At 35.3% G+C, this 20,941-nt stretch overlaps 1 protein-coding gene and 1 long non-coding RNA gene across 4 annotated transcripts; one reads left to right on the top strand and one right to left on the bottom strand.

Moving 5' to 3' along the window:
* Positions 1 to 8,819: 8,819 nt before the first annotated feature.
* LOC121266048 lies at positions 8,820 to 11,782 on the bottom strand. The gene is made up of 3 exons (XR_005940726.1): positions 11,512 to 11,782; positions 10,183 to 10,220; positions 8,820 to 9,118 (listed from the first exon to the last, which is right to left on the bottom strand). It is a non-coding gene; the product is annotated as an uncharacterized LOC121266048 (long non-coding RNA).
* Positions 11,783 to 18,027: 6,245 nt separating this feature from the next.
* Positions 18,028 to 20,723, top strand: LOC121266458 (plant cysteine oxidase 1-like). Of its 3 annotated transcripts, XM_041170277.1 has the most exons (6): positions 18,028 to 18,334; positions 18,503 to 18,847; positions 19,406 to 19,527; positions 19,719 to 19,875; positions 19,966 to 20,166; positions 20,414 to 20,723. In XM_041170277.1, the coding sequence occupies exons 2-6, from the start codon at positions 18,616 to 18,618 to the stop codon at positions 20,539 to 20,541; spliced, it is 840 nt and encodes a 279-aa protein (XP_041026211.1). In that variant the 5' UTR covers positions 18,028 to 18,334; positions 18,503 to 18,615; the 3' UTR covers positions 20,542 to 20,723. The 3 variants fall into 3 exon arrangements, with proteins under 3 accessions (XP_041026211.1, XP_041026210.1, XP_041026212.1); XM_041170276.1 differs by having other exon boundaries at positions 18,028 to 18,847; XM_041170278.1 differs by having other exon boundaries at positions 18,029 to 18,847; positions 20,417 to 20,683.
* The last annotated feature ends 218 nt before the right edge of the window (positions 20,724 to 20,941 follow it).

The following is a 20,941-nucleotide window of genomic DNA, read 5'->3' as shown; positions in this document are numbered from 1 at the left end:
TTTTATCTAGTATCTTGGAGGATTGTTTTAAATTACATTTATAGACTTACAATTAAGTATATGTTAAGTATGGAGACTATTACGTCATTTTTATTTGAAGTTGAGTTTAATATTTCAAATTGAGTTTAATTTTATTAAATAAAGATATTAGTCATAAGCTCTTTGTGTATAAGAAAGTGTTTAAAGAATTTAAAATGTGTTTTAAAGCATATTATGGAGCCTATTATATGTTATACTTTAAAAAGAAATTAAGGAATTTTAAACTATATTAGTTATTATTAATTTTACAATTAAATTTCAGTAGTAAATAGTAAGTGTTTAAATCTTTTATTTTAAATACTTTAAATCTATGGTGTGAAATGAATCTTTAATGTTATTATAATAGATTTTGATATTTTTATGCTATTAGAGTTGTAAATTTAAGAATAAAGAAATATGTTAAGAATATTTAAATGATGTTATTATTTATTCGATTCCTTGTTTAATTATGTTAATTATAAGAAAGGAAACCTATTTTAAGAATTTAAGTTTTTATGACTTATCTTTAATAGAATTGATTATATCTCAAGTATTATACTAAGTTATATTTTGAAAGTAAGAATATGCTATTAGTATTGTAAATAATTTAAGATATCAGTATTCATTGTTTTAGTAATAAACAGAATATTTATTTGATTATGTTCTACGATGTGAATTTTTAATTAAATAAAACTTAGTTTAAGAATTTAAGTTTATGAATTATTTTGAAATAGTTTGTGTATTCATCTAAATTATAAATAAGTATTTTAAGTAATTTAGATATCAGGATTTATTGAATTGTCTAACACTATCTTTTAGATTGTAGATTTAATTAAGTAAGATATTAGTACGTGTTTCCAAACCAATTTAGTGATAGTTATTATTTCATATAGGTCTCAAGTTACGAAGTATTATTCAAGAAGACACGCAGCGAGGTAAGTAAATTTGATCATAAATTAGGATCATCACAGTTAGCTTATATGTATGTATTATCCAAGCCAGTTCATTGATAGCCACTATTTATGAACCGCTCATGTCATATGCAAGCATGTCATCTAGCATAGCATACAACCATGTCATTCCGCATCATGTTTAAATTCAGAATTTATGATTATGTATGTAGTATGTCATGCATCTCATGTGTATAAGACACGTAAGCCATCTTAAATTCAAGTGTAAGATAATATCAGATCAGTTAATAAGATGGCCATTCAGATGCATGGTACCAATGCAGTTCAGTTCAGTTCAGGGTGGTGTGCAAGCCATGAACTCAGTCGTGGTCCACCATAGTAGGCTAGAATACTATCAGCAGTTCCCCTTGCTACAGCGGGATGTGGGGCTGGTACACAACCTTGCACACAGGGTTAAGTGTGTTGGCCAGTTAGATAAATCAGTTAAATCAATCAGATCAGTCAGTTAACTCAGTTAAAACAGTCATACATAGCATAAGCATCAGTATGAACAGTCATGAATTTTTTTAAGCTCAACATGAAAGTTGTTATGAAAATCTTATGTTTATTACGTTTACGTTGTGATAGATTTTTTACTGAGTCATCGACTCATTTTAGTTTGTTTTCATGTTTTTTTAACCACCCAGGTGAAGATGATGATTACGAGCAGACAGGCCATGAGTAGAAGGTGCATTTATTTTTAGTTCAGACTTTCTAAAATAAACATTTTTTTATGATATGAATTTATTTCAGTTTATTTCATTTAATGTTTTGGAAGACAGTTTTATTAGACATTTTTCTGCATAATAAAAGTTCAGTTTTTTTTCAATTATGAAATTATGGGATCTATTACCGGATTATTTTATGGAAAATACGTGGCACTCCTAGCCTACGGGAAGGGGGTGTTACACTTCTCCAGCAAAATTGTAGATCCATGCTTGTTTGTCAACCATGGCGTAAGCCACAAAGAGATGGACGACTGCATAAACATGACTGAATTTGCTCACGATGACACTCACGGTCGCAACAAAGATGGAAATATAAAGAAACAACTAGAGATATATTCACTTTCGCACTAGAGATCCATAGCAGTCTGTCGTGGATCTGAGATGGAGATTTATGGTGTATATTTCTGCCATCGGCTTAATGGTTCTAAGATGGAGATTTTTATGGGTATTTGTGTCATCGGCTAGATGGTTCTGAGATGGAGATTTCTTGTGGGAATTTTTGTCATGGACCTGATTACTATCGACGATCTACACTTAACATGCTTGAGATCTACACGATTCTTGAGCATGTAATACGACCAATGTGCTCGCCCCACGGGTGTTAGATGTTGATGCTTGCCCTGGACAGCTAGCACTTTTTACTTTTGGGCGTCCCGAGACAATTTATTGGCAAACATCACTACATTTACTTTTTTTACTGCTCACCCCTGAGAGGACCATTTATTATTCACCCCAATGTAGCTCCCTTTCCTTGTCTTGAGACGCGAAAACTTTTGCTCAGTTAGGTTCGAGCAACCTTTGGTTGTGTGACCAACCGTTCATTTTCCTCTCGGATTGGTCATGAGCCTCTTCTAAACGTTTAAAATCTCTAATCTTTATTTTTATATCTAGCGAATGGTTTTTAAATTGAGCCAAGTGTTTTAAAATCTTCCAAATATTTTAAAAGTCCAAAATTATTTAAGGTTGACCTCTTTAGTTTTTGGAGCGCTGCAAATAAGATTTTTACAAATTCATTTTATTTAAATTATTTATCACTCTTGGAAATATTCATTAGGATTAATTATTTTATTTATGTTAAAAACTATATTTTTTTAGATGACTTTATTTCTCTTAGAAATATTTATCAAGGTTCCCTATTTTATTCTATGATGAAAAATATTAATGTTGGATCAAGGAAATAAATTCACATCTTAAAACTTAGTCCCATTCCATTCTCTATTTACATTTTTCTACTTATTTCTTTAGTTTATTTTATTTTCTCTATGATTTATCCCAACCCTTGAATTAAAGTTGCACATCGCCACTGGCCATCGCCACCACCATTGCTCATTCGTAAGTCGCCGGTGTTTACCCCCCAGCAAAACCTCCCTCTCGACCCCCTCCCCTTCCATTACTCCACTAAGAAACTTAGCAAGCAGCGTAGGATCGATCACCGATGATAGCAACAACAATTGGCAACCAAGTCTTCTCTCTTTGTCAAGCAGCAGTCGAGAAAGAGATTTGAGGAAGCTTCACAGGATTCGATCAAAAACACCATGAACAAGCTCTCTTCAACACCGTTGAGGCCAACCCTAGAACATGTTATGATCCTGAGGGTTAAAGGTTTAACTAAATTAGTATCAACAATCTCATAGCTTTTGGATCAATGGTTGGGTCTATAATAATTGGTATTAGAGCAGGGACCACACCACGATTTCAAGTTATGGAGGAGGTGACCTATAGGCTAGATTAAAATGCCATGGTATTGTGTATGAGCATAGTAGTCATTGAATACTGATAGATGAGTGAAGCCGCCAAAAGAGAAATGACTACCACTGGAGTATCGATAGAGTGGGCCCTTGTGGATGTCGAATTCGGAAGCATGATGGAATATTATAATCTTGAAGGTTAAAGGTTTAACCAAATTACTATCTAACAGTTTTAGGGTTTTTGGATTAATAGTTAGATCTTTAACATATAATAAATTCAGATCTTAAAACTTAGTCCCATTCCATTTATCAAGATTCCCTATTTTATTCTATGATGAAAAATATTAATGTTGGATCAAGGAAATAAATTCACATCTTAAAACTTAGTCCCATTCCATTTCCTATTTACATTTCTCTACTTATTTCTTTAGTTTATTTTATTTTCTCTATGATTTATCCCAACCCTTGAATTAAAGTTGGCCATCGCCACTGGCCATCGCCACCAGCATTGCTCCTTTGTAAGTCGCCGGTGTTTACCCCCCAACAAAACCTCCCTCTTGACCCCCTCCCCTTCCATTGCTCCACTGAGAAACTTAGCAAGCAGCCGAGGATCGGTCACTGACGATAGCAACATCAATTGGCAACCAAGTCTTCTCTCTCCGTTGAGCAGCAGTCAAGAAAGAGATTTGAGGAAGCTTCACGAGATTTGATCAACAACACCATGAACAAGCTCTCTTCAACACCGTTGAGGCCAACCCTAGAACCTGTTATGATCCTGAGGGTTAAAGGTTTAACTAAATTAGTATCAACAGTCCCAAAGCTTTTGGATCAATGGTTGGGTCTATAATAATTGGTATCAGAGCAGGGACCACATCACGATTTCAAGTTATGGAAAGGGTGGCCTATAGGATAGATTAAAATGCCTTGGTACTGTGTATGAACATAGTAGTCATTGAATACTGATAGATGAGTGAAACCGCCAAAAGGGAAAGGGCTACCACTGGAGTATCAATAGAATGGGCCATTGTGGATGTCGAATTCGGAAGCATGGTGGAATATTATAATCTTGAGGGTTAAAGGTTTAATCAAATTAATATCTAACAGTTCTAGGGCTTTTGGATCAATAGTTAGATCTTTAACGTATAATCTCAAGGAAAATGATTAAAAAATAACTACAAATATGCATAGAGAGTTGTTGGCAAAGCATTTCGCTATATGGATTGTTCTTATCTATTGATCATGTTGGGGATGGTATGTTAAGATGCCCTTATCGAGTTTAATGAAATGAACTAGTTTTATGAGAGAGAAAATGAAATGATGGTTTATGAAAGTATGCTAAAGTAATAATGTTTTTAAATATATGTATGTAATGATCTTATTTGGCAACTCCTTTCAATGCAACCTAAAAATAGTTGTATACATGTGAAATGGATACTATATGTAGTATTTATTGACTTTATATTCCATGAAAAGAAATGATGATGATTTATGTTCTACGATATGAAATGATGTTATATTTAATTAAATTGATTGATGAATGAAAATGAAAAGAAAGGAAATCCAACGAATGCTTTAATGTATGAAGTTACTTAACGACTATGAGAAAATGAATGATAGTACCAAGAGGAAAGGGGCAGATTGCAATGCTAGATCGGATCCATTGGTAGTGCACCAAGTGATTCCATCCTAATGGAAAGGGGTTCCTAACTTGTGGTGGCCATAGACGAAACCCGATTCCAAAAGACTGATAATCCTAATACATAGGGCTTAACAGTGTGTACTGGCCAATGGAAAGTGATATGAGTTAATTTGATGTTATGAAATGATTTATCTCTTTATAAAGGAATGTACAAAGCGTGAGAAATGTTTTATTAGGAACGAAAACCTTTTCAAAAAAAAAAAAAAAAAAAAACACCTTGTAATATTTTCAAAGAAAGAAAATGTTTCATGTAAAGTATACAGAAGAATGATAAATGCATGAATGAAAACCTATGTTAATATATTTTTACAGTATGAAGTAATGCTTACTGAATATTTGACTCATTTTTTTTAATGTATGTCCCTCCCAGGAATAAAATGAGGACGAAGCATCAGAACATATGATTGTGCTTAAAGAATAACGCAATAGTTGTAGCACAGTTTTGGGGTGTCGATTCCACAAAATGACAAATAAAAGAATAGTAGAAGGAACAAAGAAACTAAAGAAAAATATTAAATGATTAATGGAGAACAAAGATTAATTTTAAATGCAAATCAAAGTGAAGCAAAGTGATTAACGGAAAAAGTACTCAAATTTGACAAACAATAAAGAGTCAGAAATCCCTTACACAAATCTGGTATTTTAATTATTTTTAATTTATTGAATAACTCAATTTGGAACTCAATTCCCAAAATTTCCAATTGGAATATATAGATTTATAAACCAAGATCGAATCAAATGTAACCCTTTGAAAAATCATTCACCACTTTTAAAATACGTAAATTATTATCACTATTGAGAAAATCCAACGACGACAATATACTCAAGAAGTAATATTGCAGCAAATATTAAATCAATATAGATAAATAATTGATCCAAACATAATCAAATAACTAATCCATTCAGTAGAAAAAGCATGACGGAATCTATAAACAGAATAAATTCTATGATTATTCGGAGAAGAAAACATCAACAATGAATTGAGAATGATAAAACAAAAGAGTTTTAGTAATTAAAAATCAAATACATAAATAAAAAATAAATTAAAAATACCATTTAATGTGCAAGTTCATCCCTACCCTTATTTGAGAATTTAGTTCCCTATAACTCTAATGAACAACAAAAATCTCAAGAGAAAAATAAAGCAAATGGCGGCTATGAAAATTAATTGTCGTTTTGTTCTTCAGTACTGAGCCGTCACTCTCCTCTTCAAAACTTTCAATTTCGTGCTAATGAAATACTTATATAGGATAGGAAATAAACCCTAATGTATTCAAATTCCCGCATACAAAATTGTCTAAATTTTAATACTCACCTTGGTAGCCACGTACGTGCTTCAGAATTTTAAATTTAGAAATTTGTATTAGAGACAACTTTGTATCCCTTTAAAGTAGCTTTCCAATGCATCAAGAATTGTATCAATCCGACATTTGAGTGGAAAGTTATGATCAAAATACTAAAGTATGTACAGGTTGTCTTCTAGCGAATTTCGGACTAACTTTTTCTCTTGATCCGAATTACTCTTAAACCCCATCATTATCCTTATTTGAAGAGTCTTACACTCGTTGAAAGTTCTTAAGTTGTTCCAACATTTTGTTTACTTGAAAGTCCTTTGAATTTGACTGGATTTGGACTTGCTCTTTTATAGACTCTGAAATTAAACATAAAAATATGTTCAGGAGTATCCCATAGTAAATGGAAACTCATTCAAGAATACACATTAATTCCTATGATTTTTATTCACATTTTAGCATTTTAGTAGAATAATAGGGTATTTAAAGTGCACTTTCGTACACTCATCAGCATACATGATCCAGGTAAAAGGTGACAGAAGACTAGGGAAGTTTTAAATGATGTATGAACTCATGTTTTGTAAAATGGACTCTGTAATTTATTTTAATGAATTCCATTGTAAACTCTCTTTTAAATTTTCAAAGCAATTTTTAAATTTTAACTATAGAATCTTTTATATCCTGGGAAGGAAAGGAAAAGTTGTAAAAAATTTAGTAATTCTCATCTTACTTTCTAAGACTATTTTCTAAAGTTAAGTAATGTATGTCATTCCCATCTCCTGCCTAATATAAAGACCGAGTGTCTCCACTCGCCCTAGCGAACAAAGGAGGAAAATTGTTTCCATTCTTGTCATAAAAATGCATCGAGCCTATCTCCCGTCTAATATAAAGTCGAGTGTCTCCACTCGTCCCGGGGAACAAAGAATGAAACAACTTAGAAATGTATTTTCCTCCTCGCTATAAAAATGCGGTTGAGCTAATCTCCTGCCAAATATAAAGTCGAGTGGCTCCCCTTACCCCTGTGAATGAAGGAGGAAACAACTTAGAAAAGTATTTCCCTCCTCACCATAAATCGGCGGTTGAGCCCATCTCCCATCGAGTATCTCCACTCGCACCAACAAATGAAGGAGGAAACAACTTAGAAAAATGTTTTCCTCCTTGTCTTGAAAACGCAATCATTCCCCAATCTCTCCCTCTCGCCAAAAACAATGGAAACAATAGTCGGTCAAAAAACTAATCCACTAGACAATAAACTGAGCAAAGCGACAAAACCATCCATATAAACCTAAGGGGTAAGAAAACTATTGTATCGCTCGAAACGTCATCCAAATTAACTAGAAAAATATTATAAGGTCTCTTTTGTTTTCGTAGATGAGATGCGATGAGATGAGATGAGATGAGTCGAGATAAAATTTGAAAATTGAATAAAATATTGTTAGAATATTTTTTTAATATTATTATTATTTTAAGATTTGAAAAAGTTGAATTATTTATTTTATTTTGTGTAAAAATTTGACAAAGTTGTAATGATTAGATGAGATGAGATGAGATGTGTTGTGAAAACAAATGAGGCCTAAATGTTTTTACACATCACCCAATATGTAAAAATTATAAAGATTAAACATAAAGCATCTCGACAAGCAAGCAATAGGAAGGAGTCGGGCATCTTGTCCCTCCCCATAGAATTAAAAATTGGTAAGTAGCATGACTAGCCTCGAGGGATTTCAACTTTAGCTTTCACAAGTCTGATCCAGGATGGGCAAGGAGATATTCCCTACGCTGTTTGAGGCCAAGCTTGTAGCCCATGCCCCAAGCTTGATTTCAAATGGAATAAGCGGCCGCCAGTTGGGGAGAAAGGCGAACAACTCCTTCCTAAGAGACCTCCAGGTCGGCGGTTAGCTTAGCCACCCTCAACTTCGAGTCATCAAGCTTTCTCTTGTAACCTTAGAAACTTTGTACAACTGCAGATAACGTTGATCGTGGCCCTTGAGTTCCCTGTTAACTTCCTCCAACTATACCTCGGCTCTAACTTTCTTGCCATGAGCGATGCTGAGCTGGATGGGCAGTTCCTGCCGGTCTTCCTCATATTTGGCCAAGCAGTTCACATAGTTAAAACTACGCTGCCCAATCTCCTCCAATTCCTTGTCCATTTGGCCGAGGTGATCGCACAAGATGTCATGCTCTTCCTCCAGAAACTTTGCCTCAAGGTGACATTGACCCACATCCTCCTGGGATGCCCCCAAGTTGCACTGAATAACACCCATCTCCTCTTGAAGAAAGGATACCTGGTCCTCCAAGGAATGAGAATATGACTTCATCTGTGACAGGTTCCTCGCCATCTCCTCCCAATTAGCTCGAGCAATAAGGACAACACGATGCTGTAACAACCCTGCCTTAGAAAGGGTGGAATTGCTACGTACATACCTGTCTCTTTGCTTTCTTTCTTTCTAGTAATATGCAATCAGCATGAACATGACACATGTGTACTCTAAATTTCTAATTTAATAAAGGGAACACCTAATAGACATTCTATTCAAACATTCATCCATAAGAGACTCTCAGAATCCATCATAAATTCATACAAACATAACTGTTCTAGTTAGGAAGAGACTTCATCCCAATATAAAAACAACATCCATAAACATAACCCATCATTCATGCAAGGTCAAACCAACAGGGAAGACACTAAGTGTCTGCCTCTCCCTCTGCAGTAATGCCTTGCTCCTAGCCTCTTCATCATTACCTGGACGTTTAAAACATAAACATAAAGTGAGTCGAATAATCAGTAAGTAATACACCATGCAGTGAACATATTAGGCATTTATTTTTTTTCTTTTGAAAACATGCATACATAAACATTTTGAGAATTTGACAATGCTTTCATGCATAAACATTTTAAGGCATAACAATACTTTCATGCATAAACATTTTTTTTTAGAAATAACTATGATTTCATGTTTCACTTTCCTTTGGCCGGTACAAACTATTACGTCCTATGTGTTGGGGTTAGCGGTTTTTCTTTGAACCTGGATTCTGCCCGTGGCCACAGTTTGGGAATCCCTTTTTGTTAGGGGCAGCACTGGGTGCACTACTAGTACTACTTACTCGGCATTGCAATCTGTCCATTCCTTTAGTACCATTTCATTCATATGGCCGTTATGTATTTTCATACATTAAAACATTCATTCATTCAGTCCTTTCTTTTTTTCATTCATTTCAGTCCTTTCAATCCTTTCCTTTAAGTCCTTTTTATTTAACAGTCTATTAATGAAAAAGTATCATTTAAAAGTATGAGCTTAAACATCATTTTTCATAGCATCTATAAAGCATCAGTTTATAGGGACATTTTAAAAAATTTTCTTCACATCATTTAAAGCATCAGTTCATTGGAACATTTTAAAACACTTTATTCGCGTCATTTAAAGTATTAGTTAAAGAATAAGGCATGAGACATTCCTTTCATTTCCTTTGCAATCAAAACATTTTCATCATATTTCTTAGTCTGATGCACATGCATTTTTATTAACAAGATACATTTTCATGCTACACTACATATAGGAATAATTAATAAGTTTCTTGAGAGAGCATATATGAAAAGCTCATGATTTAGAACCTATGTGCATGCATTACTTAATACACATACACACAATTATAATCGATAAGGTGCTTAACAGGAGCTATCAAGAAAGGACTTGTACATACTATATTTATTAACTCTTTTTTTTTAGAAGAACGTTTGCAATAAGAGAGAGAAACATTCTTTCATAAAGAAAACTTGGCGTAAGAAGCATGGTCATAGCTATTTACCTCTATACTCCTCGATACTTCCAACGTCAATATATGTCCTATTCCAATAAATGACATAAGCGTGTTAATACTCATACAATAATTTTTAGCCTTCCTTTTAAAAGAGAAAGGCACGATACTACAATCTAACGTCCATTTTATGCTTAGCATTAACCCGATGACTACTCTTCACCTTAACTTACAAGAGCAATAAATTAAATATTAAGACATGCTAGTTGTCTATGGAATGACTATTTTAAAAGCTTACATGAAAAGTAGTTAAGAATTCATAGGCTTCAAGCAAGGTCTCTTTAGTTCAAGCTCACTTTAGGTTATGTACGTTAAGAAATAAAATCTAGACTTTTTCAACAATGGGCTTTAAAATAAATTTTGGCATCTCAAATAGGCTTAACAAACTTAGAAAACATGCCCTTTAAATCAACTTGTGGTCCCTCATTATAAAATGCTAGCTTATCAATATTTTGGACTCTTGGGTTAGGTAAAATTTAACCAAATGAGGGACAACATACATGAACTATTTTTACATCAAGACGTGACATGACATGGGCTTAGGGGTACTTGGAAAGCTTCACATATCGTAATATATAATGCACAATTAATCTCCTATACCTAAACCATCTATCCTATAATCTAATCACACAAGTAATATTTTAAATAATTTAGATAACATATCCCAATAAAATTAGAGTAGCATAAAGTATAGCAAGGTTACTCATTAAGCAACTTTAAAACCTTTAAACACTTAAGGTTATGCTTTACTCACTTAATAACTTTTAAAAGCAAGATATAAAATACAAAACTCAAGCAAAACCTCTAAACCAAACCTCTAGCATCCTAAAAATAGATTACCAATCAAACCTCAACACAAGACACATGGTACCAACATATATATATATATATATATATATCAAAAGATCAATTAATATCACTTATGACTGACCAAGTTAAATAGAAAAGTATCATTTTCGAATGATAGGAAAATTCATAGCAAAATCAGCTTCAACATACTCAGTTTGGGCAAAAAACAGAGCATTCACTTTCATTGACAACATAGATAATAACTATAATTAAAATGCAAGTTAAAACAACTTAGTTGGCCTCCAAAATCACATTAAAAACAAATGAGTCAAATTAAAGTTTTTACCTTAAGCTCTTTGCTCCTTTCAAGAGGCAAGATAGAGGACCAAATAATGGTATAGCCGTGTAGATGATGAATGAAATGATGGCACTGTGTTAAACCCTAAAACCGAAACATCATACGTAAGAAAAATGGTGAAACTCGAAACCTACATGTAAATCATACTAGGGAATAAAGCAAAAGTCTATTACCTTTAAGATTTCACCATTTGGAAGATGAAATCAAGTTTTGGTCCCAAGTTTTGAGTCAAAACCGAAAATAGGTAGAGATGAGGTATACACGGCTTAGAGATGGAGGAATATGTTTTCTTCTCTTGCTATGGAGTCACAAAGTTTGAAGGAGATGAGAGAGGTTTGGTTTCTTGAAGATGAGAAGAGAGGAGAAGAAGAGAGGGTGGTGGCGTCAGCTTGGTTGCTTGGAGAGGAAGATGGAATTTTTTTTTTATTTGTTACTTGAGTGGAGACCGACAGGTAGGGGAAAGACTATGGGATTGAATTGCCTTTTTTCCCCTTTTTGGTTGCCTTAGTCGTAGACTTGGAGAAGGAGCAAGGACATTTTGGTATTTGTTCCCTTCTTGCATCACAAGGAAGCAAATGGATGGTGGAGATCCATCCTCCTCAAAGTTACTTTTCACCTACCAATCCAATGATAGAGAATAATTGAGCTATCTTTTGAATAAGTAAAATTAAAGAGCTTAAGGAAAATATTATAAGGTCTTAAAATCATACCCTTAATATATTTTAATAAATTCCCTTTTAAAATAAAGCATACTCATTTTAAAATAAAATAATAAAAATCTTTATCTCAAAATATTTAACTTAAAGAATTAATAAAATGACGTAATAACCTACATAGTATGACTCAGGTATTATAAATGCGCCCAAGCCATAAAGGATCTCATCGATTAGTTTTCTTCCTCCAAATCAATATGGCTATCCACTATCCAGGTCGCCAAGTGATCTACCCCTTGGACCATAAAACGAGTCATAATCATGACAAAATAAAAGGCGAAGAATCAAAAGAATAACTCATCGGGGATACAAAGCCTCAGAGCTTATGCACCATGGTCCAAACGGCCTCTTTTCTATGTCCATCAGCTCGTGGGGTGGTGCTAGCGGGGCAAGAACTTGAGGGGCCGGGCAAGCTCGAGGTGTCAAATGTCCTCCTGGCGAAAGGCATGAAGCGAGGCCAAGGGGGTGAAATAGGGGAAACGAAGACACTATTCCCCGCTTGCTCGATTGAACCCAGGGGTAGTCTCCAAAAGGCGAGCTATTTGAGAGTACATGCGAAGGAACCTCTCCCCCATCAGTGAAGTGCTAAAGGGCGAGGAGGGAATAGATACACGAACCCCGCTAAAATCCATGCCTAGGGGATCCTCTAGAAGGAATTATAGAAAAACAAAGGGAATTTCTGAAGTGGCCTGCTCAAAGTTGTGGAAGGGGTGGCAAAGCTTGCGGGGAAAACTAGAGGAATTTCCAAAGAAGCCTCACCAACCTCATTAAAAGGGGCATCAAAGCCCGTTGGGACGACTGGAGGATTCAAGCTCCAACACCAACTCCAAATCAACCTCAATTGTTCCATATTTTCATCAAGAGAATCTGCAAAGGAAGAGTTTGAGGGGGCCTTTCCCTAGTAGAACTCGATTCGTCAAAAGGGTTAGCCTCAATGTGAACGGTGCCTAACTCTGAGAGGGGCTTCTTCCCCTTTTGGCAAATAGAAGTCGAAGGCCCCCTCTTTTGTCCTCGAGATAGAGAAGTGGCGCCTAAAAATTGACGGCCAAAGACATGAGCCCGGTTGGGTGAAACCACAAACCTGTTGATATTAGCACGGGTTAGAAGAACATTCGACCAAGTGGAAATATCATTATGTTCCATCCAGGCGTAAATAAGGGATAGACGAGCTTCTCCCCAATTAGAAATACTTATCCCTCATAATCTATGCCTATTTTAAACTCAGAATATTATGTCAAACCTACGCCCCAGTAACTATCCAAAATCCTAGTGTCGATTTCCATACACGACCCTGTGTTCAAACCTAAAAGTATAAACCTCAACAATGGAATTAAAAGTCTAATAATTTCTCTAATTTTTTAACTGAACTTCGCATATAATTATAAAAAGAACTCTCAAAATAACATTTCAATCTCCTGATAATAGTAAGATTAAATGCTCTAAGGTTAAGTCCTAAGTGAGATCAATTCACTAACTCCTAAATCCTTACAAAGTCTACTTTCAAAACCATCAAATTTCCAAAATCCACGCTTCCATTATACACATTGACCTACCAAACACCTAAGGCTAGAGTATCATGGATATGAATTATTAGGTCTAATCCCTTTCAACGCCTATTCGTGCAATTCTTACCAGGCTTGTAATTTTAGACTGCGCACCCTTGTACATTCCTATGTGGTTATGTCATCCTTTGGAAAATCATGCACGTTCTCTTCAACCTAACTTCAATATTCTAAGCTATAATACTTAGTAAAATTATATTAAAATGCAAGAATGATTAATCTCAACTCAACTAAAACAATTGCTTTCAAGTAGAAAAGGAGTAAAGTACTTGTGATGGCATCATTGTCGTCCTCAGCATCTCCAGGTGTCAGTGCATGAGCCGGTTCCATTCTACGCTGGTTATTTTCCTCTATCGTCTGTTGGGGACTTGCCTGTGGGTTGGGTTTCTTGTTGTCTCCCAATAGTAATGGGCATTCCCTGATGAAGTGCCTGGTCTCACCGCATCGAAACACGACCCCATCTCCCTTCTGCATTCTCCTGAGTGTGCACGATTCTTACCAGGCTTGTAATTTTAGACTGCGCACCCTTGTACATTCCTATGTGGTTATGTCATCCTTTGGAAAATCATGCACATTCTCTTCAACCTAACTTCAATATTCTAAGCTATAATACTTAGTAAAATTATATTAAAATGCAAGAATGATTAATCTCAACTCAACTAAAACAATTGCTTTCAAGTAGAAAAGGAGTAAAGTACTTGTGATGGCATCATTGTCGTCCTCAGCATCTCCAGGTGTCAGTGCATGAGTCGGTTCCATTCTACGCTGGTTATTTTCCTCTATCATCTGTTGGGGACTTGCCTGTGGGTTGGGTTTCTTGTTGTCTCCCAATAGTAATGGGCATTCCCTGATGAAGTGCCTGGTCTCACCGCATCGAAACACGACCCCATCTCCCTTCTGCATTCTCCTGAGTGTGCACGATTACAAAACTTACCGAGGTCATTTGGTTGATTTCCTTGCGTTTGCCTCTGACCAGAGTTACTCCCTTCGTTTCTCTTTTTCCACAACCCTTGATCCGTACTAGAGGAAGATACTTGTGGGGTAGTTCCCTTCTTCTGATCTTGAAGTTCTGCACTTCTCTTGAGGCTCTGCTAAAGTATTATGGCCTTATCTACCAACTCTGAGAAACTCTGGATCTGAAAGGCCACCACTTAGTCATATATCTTGTTATTCAGCCCTTCTTAGAACTTTCAGGTCTTCCTCTCCTCATTGGGGATTAGATATGAAGCAAAACTTGACAGCTCAATGAATCTGGCAGTGTACTGGTGTACTGTCATGGTTCCCTACACTAAGTTGGCAAACTCCTTGGCCCTAACGTCTCTGATCGATCTTGAGAAGAAACGGTCAAAGAAGATCTGCTTGAAGTGGGGCCAGCTAACTACTCCCCTCCCATCAGCTTCTATGATGGTTCTCTCTAAAATCCACCATCGCTTCAATTTACCGGTCAGCTTGAAGGTGGTGTACGACACCTTTTGCTCATCTGTGCAATTTAAGACCCAAAGGATCTCCTTGATATCCTGAACCCAATACTCTGCCAGGATTGACTTGCCTCTCCCATCAAAAGAAGGAGGGTGCATCTGGTTCATCATTACCGTTGCGGTTGCGACTCGGGGGATTCTGCGTGAGCTCCTCTATTAAGTGTTGCACCTCTGCTCTAAGTACTTTAGAAGCACTCGGATTTGCTTCTCCTTCATCATTAGTCGTGTTTAACTCCGAAATGTTTCGTACCCGACGACTAGGAGGCATCCTAAGAACTTGGATTTTTAATAAATTTTCAGTATAAAGAGTTTGTATAAACATATGGAATTAGTTGTAATCATAAAACAAAAAAATATATATACTACTTCAAAATTATAAAAGTACCTAAATAAAAATGTACACACAAACGTGGCAACAATATACCTCCAGAATGAGCCTACAAAATTTAAAACCTCAATGTTCATGAAATCAGCTCATAAAATCTACAAAATTTAACACCTCAAATTTCATAAGACATTTTTCCCAAAGTTTGGAGATTCTAAAACCTTATATACCAACAATATTAATCCTTGCAGTCCGCACAATTCTAAACATCAAATTTGAAAAAATTATTTCCTAAAGTCCGCTAATAACCCAAAACCTCATATACTATAGTTTGCAGAACCTCAAATCTATCTCTAATACCAACTATAATGCCACAGTCCTAGAGGTCAGGAGAGTTAGCTCTTGTAACCTAAAAACCATCTCTCATAACATATTTATGTACTCCAAATTCTCTATAAAATATAAACTTATTTATTCAAAACTAAAAATATATGTTCCTCCACCAAGACTAGAGACACCAAAGAAATATCTCAATGAAATAAATTAAAATCTCCACAAAGACTCAGAATTTTCCATGACTCAAACTACCAAATTGACATAAAATAATAAATCTATTAAATAAAACTCTCCAATAAATATTTGTATCATTTGGCACTTATTACTCTACGCCCATCAAATCTTACTAACACTTCTTACTCTTAACTTCCAGCTGAGATATCAAAATTATCTGAAAAATATTGTGTAGATAAGGAGTGAGTTATCAACAATTTAATAAGTAAAAAACATATACTAGTATGTAAACATGAATATTTATAGAGTTCAGAATGCAAAACAAAATATTTTTATTTTCAGAATGCAGAATCATAACATATTATTAAAAATATCATAGGGAAAGTTTAAAAATATTCTTATTCGAAATTTCTTTGGTATAACATAATTAAAACATCATATTAGAACATAATTCCATATTTAACCCTAGTGGTAGGGTTGTGTAAACCTCTGTCGCCAATCTAGAAGAAACAGAATGTGAAAACTTCCTTTTATTATTTTCGGAGCCCCGAATGTGCACACAGGAAAGATTACGCAAAAAATCAATTTGCTTACAAAGTTGGTGCATCGGAAATAGAAAAGTTAGTACCAACCCGAACAGAGGCCACAATTTTACACCCGTGGTAAGGTCAGAATGAAATATAAACAGAATATCATGTCAGAGATTTTCAGAAGTCACATCATGTCATTTTAGAGTACAGAACATATTCAGAACATAACAGATCAGATCATAGTAATATAATTATGCACAAATTTTCATATTCACTTCTTTTTATATAGTTTAGAGAACAGAATGCTAAAAATAAGTTCATATCTATATTTATCACGATAAAAAATACTTCATTTTTATATCGATTTTATGAGTATGCTAGTACAAAGAATGCCATTCATTCTTATATACGAGGTTTACTACATTAGTCCTCGGCTTTTCGTTGGATCGGCTATGCCGCATAGCCCTCTGGTTCTAGAATGATACCTGCTACTTTAAATTACTTTTAGGTCTTCAGCTTTCCAAAAAAGTGCCTACATATGTTAGTACAAAGAATGCCATTAAAAACCCTTTGTCGTGTAACTATCTTGTTAAGGTTTTGTACCCATTTAGTATATTGACCAAAATGACTCTAATTTTTTTAGATGGGCTGAACTCTCATGGACTTTTGTTGTAGTTAGGCTTATCCCAATTTCAACTTGAGTTTTAATGGGCTTGCATTTTAAGTTAAATCATGTTTTTAATTGGGCTTATTAAATCAGCTTCTTACTTCAGTTTTTTTGCTTGTTTTAGTTGGGCTGATTTAACTTCACATGGACTTTTGTTTTATTTGAAGATTATTAGTCCATAAAATTTATTTTACAGAAAATATTTAAGGATTTTAATTATGTTATTAAGTATTAATTTTTACAACAAAATTTATTAGTAAATAATAAGAGTCTACTTTTATTTTTAGCACGTTAAGTCGGGTTAAGTATATTTTATGAAACGAGTTTCCAATGTTATTTAATAGATTTAAATAAAATATAATTTCCTACCAAATTATAATATGTTATTAGTGTTAAATTATTATTAGATTATAATAATAGTTTTGCCAGGATTTAAATTTTAAATATGATTAAGTCAATTATCGAAATGAATTTCAATTGTTATTTTGTCTGTTCGATAAAATTATTTTATTATAGTTATAACTAGAAAATAAATTTTTGTATTAAACAGAATATTTATTTAATTATTGGGATATTAGGACACATTTTCATCATAATTTTTACGTGGGAAACGATTTACACGTTAAATTTCTTAATTTTGCAAACGGGAGTTCGTTTGGCGCACGCCCTTTTACTCTGTTTTTTTTTTTTTTTATCGTTTGCTTCTTGTCTTTTTTGTATTTTTCTTTTTCAGAACGCCGATATCATAAAATCCAGGGGCTATCCAAAATCAACGTGACAAAACCAACCAACGAAGCAGCTCGCTGGCTGAAGGGGCAATTTGGTCAATTCCAGGACTGCGGGTGACAATTACACAAAAAAGATCTACGATTACAAAACCAGGGTCTGTCTAACCGCCAGTTTCCACTGAATCTTGGGGGCGGGAAGCTGAATCAAATAAATAAAAATACTGCTTTTGCTTTCCCTATCTTGCTCAAGTTTTCCAACCGAAGCACTGTCTTACCTTTTTCCAATGGCCCATGGTTTTGCTCTCTCGTCTCTCTCTTTCCTAATATATCAACACCTTCCGCCCTGGGCGTCCTCATTCTTGGATCTTGACCTCTTTCCCAGCACTGTTCTATACGTCTGTACAAGATCCTCTTCTTTTTCACTCAAACATTCCCATATCCGTTCTTCATCTCATTCGTTTCATCGGGCCGAGAAAGATCGCGGTAAACTTGTAGATCTTGGTTCTCTTCCTTTTTGGCTTCTGGGCCTTGAACTTTGTGTGTTATGGATTAGGGTCTGGATTTATAACCTTAAGTTTATGTTGGATTTCAAGAAATAGAATACTGTTTTCGGATATCGACCTTGTCTGTTTTGCGATCAATTTTTGTTAGAGGAGGAGAAATTGTATAGAGGACAGAGGTCAGAGGAAATTGTTCGGAACTTGAGGAATTTGTGTTGCATTTGGAGGAATATATTTGGTGCTTAATTACCCTTGTCGTTGAGAATGGAGGCAGGGTTAGTGGAGCGCGGAAGAGACGTGGTTGGGCATGTTACCAGAGTTGGATATGTGAAGAAGATTATAACGAAGAGGAGACGCACGCGGAGGATTGTGCGGCCTCCGCAGGTGGCCCCCCCTATGGCGTTGCAGGAGCTGTTCGTGTCGTGCCTAGACGTGTTCAAAGGCCCTGGCACCGTTCCTTCCCCTCAGGATGTACAGAAACTATGCCACATTCTTGGTACGTACATTCGTTCTCATGAGCTCCTATCGCTTGCGAGGAATTAGATGCTAATTTTGAGTTTGATTGAAGAATGTGCAATAATCCTGAGTTTTTGCGAGTCATTAATATATTGTCGTTTTTTCAATTGTCTCATTGTCTGGTTTTACAATGTATGAATTAGTTGAAAACAGTGCATTCTATCCATCAGTATTATTCATTGCATGATTAATTCCTGCTTGGGGGATGGCTTCCTAGCTAGCATCCTTTCCATTTTGTAATATTTAGGCAACACGTAGGCGGCAACCTTGGAACTTGACGGTGTGTATAAATTCTGAAGGATGGATCATGAATAAAATGAACTAGAAAACTCAGAGATTTGAATCCAAAAGGGTTTTTATATTTGTCTAGATGTCGGTGCAAACTAGATGAACTTTGTGTGGTCTACAAGGGCAAGTACAAAGTAATAGTATATTGTCGGTGCTGATTATGTAAATTGCATAGTTTCGATAATGGCCATTTCACCTTTTTTTTTCCCTTTGTAGTTATATAATGTCAAGCATTTCCATCATGTTGTAGACAATATGAAGCCAGAAGACGTGGGGCTAAGTGCAGAACTACAGTTTTTTAAGCCTTCAAATGGGGTCAAAAGTGATCCAAGGGTCACATCCACAACCATTTACAAGTGCGATAACTTTTCGGTAAGACTAACCTGTTCTTGTTGGTTGCCTGCAAAATATTCTCTCTGTGAAAAGGAAAAAATTAAATTTGGAATTCTTCTATCTATGAGATTCTGGTGTATAACAACATTAATTTAGGGTATTTCTTGGAGTCATTTTCATTGGTTTCAAATGGTTTGATACGTCTCCTTTGTTATTCTTTTCTTGTGCAGTTGTGCATGTTCTTTCTCCCTGCAACTGGGGTGATCCCCCTTCACAACCATCCTGGAATGACTGTTTTTAGCAAGCTTTTATTAGGAACAATGCACATCAAGTCCTATGACTGGGTCGATTCTGTCGATTCGGATAGCTCTGTGCAATCCTCCCAATGTGAGTACCTCTCTCTCTTTCTCAACATTTTGAAATAAAATTGTGGAGAGATGTGATGGTGTTTGACTCAAACAGGATGGTTTTTTGCAGTGAGATTGGCAAAGTTGAAAGCTGACAGAGTCTTCACGGCCCCATGCGACACTTCAGTATTATATCCAACAACTGGGGGGAACATCCACGCCTTCACTGCCATAACCCCATGTGCTGTGCTTGATGTGCTAGGACCTCCCTATTCTAATGAAGATGGTCGAGATTGTTCCTTCTATAAAGATCATCCCTACGCTGCCTCAAGTAAGTAAATCTCTTTACTCTCCTTTTTGCTTTTAGCTCTCTGTGACAAAATCTGGTTTGGGGTGCCAAATACTAACTTTTATATAGTCTTATCTTATAAAATAAATTTTCAAAATTTAATTTTTATCCAATTCTGAACAATGAATATTGCTTTCCATAATGCTCCAACAGTGAAAATGGAAATTATTTCCATTTTCATAATAATGGGTTGAAATTTGATGCAAAGTTATTTCTTACCGATTTCTAGCAGGAGAGGCAACAGTGAAAATGGAGGAGGCCGACTGTTATGGATGGTTAGAAGAGATTGAAATGCCAGAGAACTCAGAAATTGACGAAATTGAATACTTGGGTCCTCGGATTATTGAGCATCGTTAGCCGTTGGAAGTGTAACCAAAAAGGCAAACTCAGTCTTGTTTGCCGTTCAATATTTACATTTGTATTTCTTTTCCATTCTCTCGTTTGTGGTTGGGTTTAGCCATGTTAATTGTAGATTTTTAGTTCCTTTTTTTTTTTCAAAGTGATATATAACACGATTCTTTAGATTTTTGAGGAGCTAATTAAGGGTGGTGCTCGCTTTCTCTAGAATCTCTACTCATCTTACCGATACGCTTTTTAATCATCATTTTTTTTAAAGAGGATTAAATAATTAAAACAAGAGGACATGATTGCTGGAGACACACAGGGATTTCACGAACTTACCATGTTGAGTTGTAGTTTATTTTTTGGCTACCTCCCCTGCCCCAATCCCCTTTCCCCTCCCCCTCCCTGCCCTATC

This window comes from Juglans microcarpa x Juglans regia, chromosome 5D (assembly GCF_004785595.1).
Source record: "Juglans microcarpa x Juglans regia isolate MS1-56 chromosome 5D, Jm3101_v1.0, whole genome shotgun sequence".
Taxonomy (NCBI): domain Eukaryota; kingdom Viridiplantae; phylum Streptophyta; class Magnoliopsida; order Fagales; family Juglandaceae; genus Juglans; species Juglans microcarpa x Juglans regia.
Note: the sequence above shows the minus strand (reverse complement) of the source record. Positions and strands in the feature narration are given on the sequence as shown.

Coding starts and splice junctions, on each gene's coding strand:
- LOC121266458 (XM_041170277.1), top strand. CDS start 18,616: ATGGAGGCAGGGTTAGTGGAGCGCGGAAGAGACGTGGTTGGGCATGTT. Junction 18,848..19,405: donor GAAACTATGCCACATTCTTG/GTACGTACATTC, acceptor ATCATGTTGTAG/ACAATATGAAGCCAGAAGAC. Junction 19,876..19,965: donor CTCTGTGCAATCCTCCCAAT/GTGAGTACCTCT, acceptor GGTTTTTTGCAG/TGAGATTGGCAAAGTTGAAA.